Source organism: Vicugna pacos, chromosome 3, assembly GCF_048564905.1.
Source record: "Vicugna pacos chromosome 3, VicPac4, whole genome shotgun sequence".
Lineage (NCBI taxonomy): Eukaryota > Metazoa > Chordata > Mammalia > Artiodactyla > Camelidae > Vicugna > Vicugna pacos.
The window spans coordinates 1,008,671-1,017,384 of NC_132989.1; the positions used below are offsets into that span (position 1 = coordinate 1,008,671).

The following is an 8,714-nucleotide window of genomic DNA, read 5'->3' on the forward strand; positions in this document are numbered from 1 at the left end:
TCCATGGACCTACATCCATCATAAGTTAACATAACCTTTAAACATCACAGACACAGTTTCAAGAAAGATACTGGTTGTGGTGTACTTTAAAATGGATTAGCCATTGAAATTGCAATTAGATCCTGCGTATTACTTAAATGAAAAGTTGTATGCACTGAAAAGATTGCCTTCAAACACCAAGCAAAAGTCTGTGGAGGAGTCTTTTTTAAAAAAGCAACAATATAACATATGTTTAAGTTGTGCAAGTTCCCCTTTGCCAAGAGCCTGCATTTTAAATTATAGTTAAAGAGCAGTGTCATCATTTGTTCTTGGTGGAATCCCTATATTTAGTTCTCAGAAATGCATGGAGCAAGGGACATAGGAACACAGTGTTCAGAATAAATTACCAGACACAAATAAAATATACCAGTTTAGGGGACAAGCTCTGGAGTCACATTTTAACATTTATACACTGTGTGATATTGGAAATAATATTTAACATTCTATTTTTCCATTTCCTTATTTAGAAAGTACAAGTCAAAATACTTACATGGTTGTTTGAAGGTACAAAATAATTTATAAAAATTGCTTAGTGTGAAGCATAGCAAATAGCGTAAATGCTCCAGAAACAGTCTCTCTCAGTATGATAGACTCAACTATTAACTTCCTATTACACCAATCAACGAACTTAACTTTCTCTTCATGTATTGCTAAGTAAGTGATAATCATAATGTTTAGAATGTTAATGGCTTCTGGAACTTAAACTCAATTGACACTAGATAACCTAGAGTCATGGGACTAAGTCTACTGGCATCTGAAGTTTGTACACTTTCCCAGCCACTTTTTCAAGGCTTCCTTGACCTCACTGTTCCTCAGACTGTAGATGAGGGGGTTCAGCACAGGGGTGAAGATCGTATAGAATGTTGACACCACCTTATCGTGGTTCGCTGACCTGTAGGATTTGGGTCTCATGTAGATAAAAATGGCAGCTCCATAAAAGAGTCCCACCACGGACAGATGTGAGGAGCAGGTGGCACAAGCCTTCTTGCGGGCTTCGTTAGAACGCATCTGGAGAACGGCAGCGAGGATGAGGCCATAGGAAGTCAGGATGAGGGAAAGGGGGACCAGGAGCATCAGCACACAGCACATGTACATGACGTCCTCAAAGACAGACGTGTCAGCACAAGCCAAACGCACCAGCATGGGGGCCTCGCAGAAGAAATGGTCGATCTCACGAGCACCGCAAAATGGGAAGCTCAGGACGGCAGCAGCCTGCATGAGCCCATCAGCCACCCCCAGGAACCAAGACGCCAGAGTCATCTGCAAACATAATCGCCGGCTCAAGAGTACAGTGTATCTCAGTGGGTGGCAAACAGCCACATAGCGGTCATAGGACATGGCTGCTAAGAGAAAACCCTCGCCACCATCCAGTGTGAGCGAGACAAAGATCTGCAACCCACAGCCAGTAGAGGAGATGACTTTGTTGCAGGTCAGGTAGTCAGCAGCCATTTTGGGCACGATGGTGCACACCAGCATCAGGTCCATGAGGGAGAGTTGGCTCAGGAGGAAGTACATGGGCCTGTGGAGCCGGGAGTCCAGGTGAATCAGGAGAAGCATGAGGGCGTTGCCCATCAAGGAAGCAATGGCCATGGTAAGCACCACCATGAACAGAAAGAGGTGGGATCTGGTGTGCTTAAAGATTCCTAGGAGAATGAAGTATGAAGTTGTGTTTCTCCTCTCCAAGATTTCTCCTGATGTAAGACTGCAAATGGAAAAATAGAGACAGAAGGGGCTATTAGCATCAAACAATCTTAGTTTGACTTCATAACTTCGATGTGTACTAAGTATGAGAACTTCGCAATGTTTTAAGTAAGGTCAAGCTGTACCACACCTTTACACATCAGTATGTTGATTGATTGAGATAACAGATCAAAGTGGATCAAAAGCAGAAAAAAACTGTCAAGAACTAAATAGTTGTAAATTGTTACTTTGACTATTATTTATTTTTATTATTTATATTATTATTATGCTCTTACTATGGGTACTGAAAGCAAATTAATCAGTTGAAGAAAATAAGACTCATATAGCAGTTTGTCGTTTATATTGTTTGAATCACAGATGATTTTTTCCCAAGTTTTCAAAATTGTAACATTAGTTCCTTTTTTTTTTAAATTATAAGAAATTGGAGTCATCCTACCATGGGGCTACAAGGACCACGAAATGGAACAGATGAGCATGAGTGAAACAAAGTTTCTACATTGAAGGATATGTATCTTCAATAATTGATGCAAATGGCTTTTTTCTCTCTCAGTATTTTTATTTATGATTTTTAAAATGGAGATATTCCTTAGTTCATTACTCCCTACTATGAAACAAACACTCAGAATGAACTAGAAACATTTCCCCAGCTTACTAAGGCTTGGGGACGTGCCACGGGCTTCATTTCACCCCAATGTACACTGTCACTGAGACTTCAAATGACCAGGCAAGTGTGAAAGCGAAGCACAAGAGGATCTGTGATGTCAGTAAATGCTTGGAGAGACCAGCCAGAAGTATAATGAGGAGTAAAGTGACCAAAAGGATAAAGAAGCAATTTTAAAACCATTTCATTACCGTGAAGCATCATTGCTATCACAAAGCACAAATATATTTGGAAAGAAAAAAAACCACTTTATTTTAAAAACATCTAAGTTCAGATGGGTGGCTTGTCTTTTGGAGAGACATTTTCATATTCAACAAAACCAAACCATCTTCTTAGGAAACACAATGGAAATCACTGAGCTCACAGAAATGAGTGCAGCTTATGAGGAAGAGTTTGTGGATTGAAAGCTGCTATACACAAAATAGAAGTAAGTTTTTTAGTGTTCATCAATTTCAAACTCCATACTAAGAACAAAACTTGTAAACTTATAAAGAACAGAAGAGCACATAGCAGCAAGGGGCCAATTCTCCTCTTTTATTAACAGAAAAATGCACAAATGTGTCACTTTTATAAATATACATGTTTATAGATAGTGGACAGTCCAAAAGCTTTACCCAAAGCTTTAGAGACACAATGGTTTCTGAGCCTGCTGTCTAGAATTTGTCTGGTTATGGATTGTTGCAGAAAGAGATAGTGATGATGCCTTTAAGTCTAAACAGTTTGATCTTGTGAATACCTTAATGCTATAAAAATTAGGTGGCAGACAGGGCTCACCTCTTGCAGAGCGACCTCACACATCAGCAGTCTCTTTAAACCACCTGCTAACGGTCTATCACTCACATTTAAACTGATAAAAAAAAAACACACCAGCATCTTTCAAAGACTTGCTTTAGCACTGGAAACCAGAAAAAAACGGGCAGTCTACTTTACCCTGTCAACGCATTGCTAAGCCTTGTTCTCCCAAATACTTTTTACCTAGTATGTGCAGCCCCTTGTTTTACAAACTATTTAAGAGACCTTATTACCGCCCCCACCCCCTGACTTCTGACCCACAGGCTCCTACTTCCTCCAGTATAACTTTAAACAACCTTCAGACTCATCTTACTGATGAAGGGATGTGTGGATGAAGAACATGAGACTTGGAATACAGAAGTCCTGGTTTAAGAATCATTCTGTCATTTTCTATGTATGTGATGAATCATTTATGTAACTTGGCTTTATTTTGTTTAAGTTTACTAGCCTGTTTAAAATTATATACCTCCTGAAGAGATTTCTCAAACAAATAAAAGATGTTTTGTGCACGGAAGAGTTTTGAGATGATTTCCCACATCATTTTGCACATTCAAACAAGATTTTTTTCATTTTAATATATCTATCCAGATCATTTGTTGCCATTGAGTTTTTTTTTTCTTTTTTCACATAAACAGGAGCTAGGAAGTCATAGCAGAAAATGTCAATTTGATTTTTTGACTGAATGCTCTGGCGACATGAAGGTGAAATTCTAAGGCAAATAGAGAAATGATAGAGAAACACACACATCACATGCGCGCACATGTGTGTGTTTAAATGAAATAAGAATAAAATTTGGAACTATGAACGTTTAAAATGAAAATGTAGTAAATAAATAAATAAATAAATCTATAATATCCTCATCTGCTGTGAAAAATTGTGACGTATATGTTGTAATAAATTCGACATCTCAGAATAACAGATAAATTAATTAAAAGGTCAGTTTAAATATATTACATAATTCTTTTGTCGGATATATAGACAAGCAGTTTGATCTTTTTAAACTAAATATCATATAAAACATTTTAAATAAAGGGGTTTTTTGGCATTATGGATTTGTAAACTCATTTACTTGCTAAGTGAAATGTTTAGCTCTTAACTGAACAGCTACGTTAACTCGGCAAATTATGAGACTGTGGACATATGCTTATAAGTAGCTTTTTTTAGGTCAATTGTGGACCAAATTAATTCTAGCCTATTAAAGAGAGTAACTAAAAGTGAGTGAAACATTTTTAAAGCTATATATATATATACTCCACACCTGGGAGAAATTTTTCCCCTCCAGAAATAAGTGATGGATAACTTTCTAGATGTATATCCTTCCGCAAGAGAAAAGGAGGCTCTGTTTCATTATCTTTAGACTAACAGTATATCTTGCCTGCAATTCTTTTTTACTTATTCTGTGCTCTTTGTTTGGGAAAGATTTCAGAAACTCTGTGTCTGTTAACCTCAAAAGTGTGCCCTTTCTGATGCTGTTACAGAAATTGATCATAGTCTCCCCCACATCCGCACTTACTTGTAAACACAAGTAGAGACCATCGCCGTGAAATTTCGGGAGCTTCCTTTCAGGCCCTCCTTTTCTCTTCCTTCTGCCATCCTGCCCTGCACAAGGAAGGTGACATATGGCCACCAGATATTAACACGGCATGCTTCATTCCTTGAAACAGCGCTACTGGTCAGTGAAAAAAAATTCCACTAATACGAACTCGGTAATTTGAGTGAGTTGACTGCTTATTCAAAAGGATTTTTTAGTTCACTGATCCTGCCTGGACACAGCCCACATCTTACATTTTCAGAATAGATGTGGAAAATAGAGAGCCTTGTATTTTTTGTCATCTCTGGGTGAAATTTTATAGAGGTTTACTCTGAAACTCAAAATTCACATGAAAAATAACAATCATGTAACAAATGTAAATAATTTGAAATGGCTTCCTAAAAAAATGGATAAATGATTTTTAAACAAGTTAGACTCACCTCCATAGTAGAGTCATAAGTCATGAGGCGTATATATGCTACTGGATCTTTCTGATAGGTTGACTGTGAATGTTTGCTTACATCAGTGTTGGGGATCCTGCTCTCTGCCCCTGGCCTCCTGCCATATTTATTTAGAAGTCCTATGTGACTACTTAAAGTTTCCTACATCTACCAAATGCCTTCCCTCGAGTAATGACACTGTCAAAGGCAAATCGTCTTTAGCAAGGCAGCTCAGATTTAAATGTTTCTTTAGAATAAATGATATGTATAGTGAACTAATTTGTCTCCTAGGTTTTTCTAAAAGCAAAGAACCCTGAATGGGAAGGTGAAGCAAAGGGACACTGTTAAGGTCAAGAGCCAATATGAGAAACTCAACAAAAATAAATAAACAAGCAAACAAATAGCTAGCTAGCTAATACAAGGAATGGTCAAAGGCAAAATCTAGAATTCCACTTGTTGAACTGAATAAATGTGACTGAGTTGCCTGAAATAGATAGACTGTTTACTATTCTTAACTGTGTGGTGATAAAACTGATAAACTTTATTTATTAAACATCTCTACATGCCAGCAATATGCTCAGTATTTTACATGCACTTTATTTAATCTTCAAAAAAAAACAGACCATTGATTTATGAACGTTTGCATTTTACAGGAATGCAAATAATATTAATATTTTAATTCTTCTGAGATAGCAGAGTGGAAGAATTCATCTTTAAATCTCCTTAGTTTTGTGGTTCTCAAACTTTAGTGGACATCTGAATCACCTGAAGGGCTTGAAAAACATTTCCTTAAATAATTCATTTACAAGGTGAACGTTAACTCTATCATGAACTGGATGTCCGTGCTTTGACAGCCTATGAACTCATCGATCCCAAATTCTGTGTGTGTGTGTGTGTGTGTGTTACACCCTGTTTCTATTCCTTACCCATTTCATGATATTACCATTATGACTAAACTTTGTGTTTCCCTCCTATGAAATATGCACAGCATTCCTAACTTTGTAGCATTATTAGAAGAATTAAATGAAATAGTGATAAACGATCTGGAAGGGTATCTGGCCCATTGTCAATTCCATATCAGTGTTCATTCTTACTATCATTGTGACTATTTCAAATGGAAAAAAAATCTCTAAAGCAAAGCTTGTGTTGATTCCAACCCAAATGTTATGAAAATTATCTATAACAGAAAATAAGGCAAAGGCAGAAGAGCCCGTCCTTTCAATATTATCCTGGAGCATTGCATGTTTAAGAAGCTTGCACAAAGATTACTTAGCTCTCTAGATGAATGCATCTGTGTTTGACTTACTATTTACTACTATTTAGGGCCCAGGATCTGTGAAGTTGCATGTGAACGTGTATATTTGTATCCAGTACAGATGCAAATAATTTCTGTCCAGTAATGAAGTAAGAAATCAACCAGCTTTACCCTAACTGAAAACAAAAACAACACAAGCGATGATTTTCCTTCCTCCTCACTTCAAATGTGTGATGTATTTTCCAACACTGTTTCTTCTTGTCTCCAAAACCAACTGGGTGTCGCCTACAATTCATTTCAATTCTGACACTACCTGGAGTTCAGGTAAACCCCACAGGTTTAAGGGCTCAATCCCAAGGGCCTGCCCCTACTCCAGATTCTAGTCACAAATAGTGGGTTTTGAGATTACCCACACGTTTGCCTGACTTGATTACAAAATCAAGTGTTCCAATGACCCCCTTTTTACGTCCAATGATTTGCTAGATTTGCTAGAATGACTCACAGAAGTCAAAATAATGCTATATTAATAATTATGGCTTATTATAAAGATTAAAAAAGAGCAGCCTATAATATTTTTGTTTTTGTTTGTTGTGTTTTTTTTTCCCCAAAACTTCTGGCCTCAGTGTTTATGGTAGAAAACTCTTTAACAAACTATTTAACAAACAGCAATATGGGTTAAGACAAAAATGCAAACAAAATAAGGTACAAAATTTCACTGCATAGAAACACTGGAAACATGGTTGTGTCCTTCTCCAGCTCAACAAGACGTACGAAGTGTCAGTGACACCCGCTTGGTTCAACTTTCAGATTTTGGTCACCTGAGAAATATTGTCTGTGTTTCTACATGCAAGACACTGCACTGTGGTAGGTGCCGGATTACAGAGATCAATAAAAGGAAATCCCTGCTCTCACAGGGCTTCCAGTCTCCTGGGGGTGAGGGCAGACAGACACCAGGTGAAACAGATATAAACATGTCAGGTAGTCAAAGTGTTACAAGAGTAGATGGAGAGGAAGGAAAAGTTTCTGTATGTTCTGCAAATTGTTAAGAGCAATCTGAGGCTGCTTTGAAGGTCACAATTTGGGGAAAAGATACAAACTTGAAATCTTTTTTTTTGTAGAGCTGGTTTAGTATATTACATATTTTAGCTTTGAAAGCCATAGAAACCAGTTATCTCAGTTTTTTCTCTATACAAGACCCATTTTCCCAAAGCATATGCACAATTTTAATTAAATGCAATGACCGAATGATGCTTCATAATTTTTTAAATATAAAATGAAGTCAATGACTCAAAAAAGTTATCTGCTGCAAGGAGTTTGAGGGGACATTTCATCATCTATATCATTACAGATATAAAGTAAAATGGTTCAACTTTTTAATGCTAGACAGGGAGGAATCATGATTAAAAAGGTCAATATAAAATCATTTGATGATAGTGCATCCATACACTTTCATATAATCATATTAGAGTCAAGTATATTTATTTTCACATCTGTTATAACTGCTATTGCAAAGGAAAAATACTATTGTCTTCTTTTTCCAAGAGATAGGCACAGAGCAAATTTTTTCTCCAGGGAACTTGTGCAAACCAATCAATATAAGATCTAAATTCTTCACATAATGTATAAAACAGGAGAAGCCTCTTCAGATTATTGTTTGAAGGCTGGACTGCAAGCACTTTCCAATCAGGCAACATTCTTCATTCCTGTAATCAGAGCTGCTGCGTACTGCGGGTCTAAAGGAACAGACACAATTTCTTCTTAGGCTTCTTCTTTTCCACTGGTGTTTTCTGTTTATCTGTCTGATCAGGTCATAAAATACCTCATTAATGCTGATATTTGACTTTGCAGAAGATTCTAAAGAGGCACAGTTACACCACTGTTGCTACATTCTGACTCTGTTCTTTGCCAGCTGCTCACTCACCTTCCAGGTCACGTTTATTGCCAACCCAAATCACTGGAACATCTTCTGTGTCCTTAACCCATACAATCTGTTCCCTCAGGTCCTGTAAGTCATTAAACGGGGACTGAGCTGTAACAGAATATACTAGTGCAAACCCTTGTCCCTTGTCCATTCTTCATATACAAATCCCTCATTGCTGTACTCACTCTGTTCCCGCTGTGTCCAGGATTTCAAGCATAGGCTGTTGGCAGTCTACTTCAACTTGCTTTTTGCAGGAATCTTCTATTGTTGGGTCATATTTTCCAACAAAAATTCCATGAACAAACTGAATTGTCAGAGCAGACTTCCCCACGTCTCCTGAACCAAGCAAGGACCACTAGTTGGTACTCACGCAT

General features: G+C 37.4%; 1 protein-coding gene and 1 pseudogene across 1 annotated transcript; both read right to left on the bottom strand.

Moving 5' to 3' along the window:
* Positions 1-783: 783 nt before the first annotated feature.
* On the bottom strand, positions 784-4,786 carry LOC140690288 (olfactory receptor 2T12-like). The gene is made up of 2 exons (XM_072951996.1): positions 4,707-4,786; positions 784-1,741 (listed from the first exon to the last, which is right to left on the bottom strand). Exons 1-2 carry the CDS (start codon positions 4,784-4,786, stop codon positions 784-786), a joined length of 1,038 nt encoding a protein of 345 aa, XP_072808097.1.
* Positions 4,787-8,152: 3,366 nt separating this feature from the next.
* LOC140689237 (ras-related protein Rap-1A pseudogene) lies at positions 8,153-8,714 on the bottom strand (annotated as a pseudogene).

Bases quoted from the DNA above. Each gene is read 5' to 3' on its own strand.
- LOC140690288 (XM_072951996.1), bottom strand. From the start codon at position 4,786: ATGGCAGAAGGAAGAGAAAAGGAGGGCCTGAAAGGAAGCTCCCGAAAT. The intron at 1,742-4,706 runs GTAAGTGCGGAT...TTCCATTTGCAG, and splicing joins GTCTCTACTTGTGTTTACAA to TCTTACATCAGGAGAAATCT.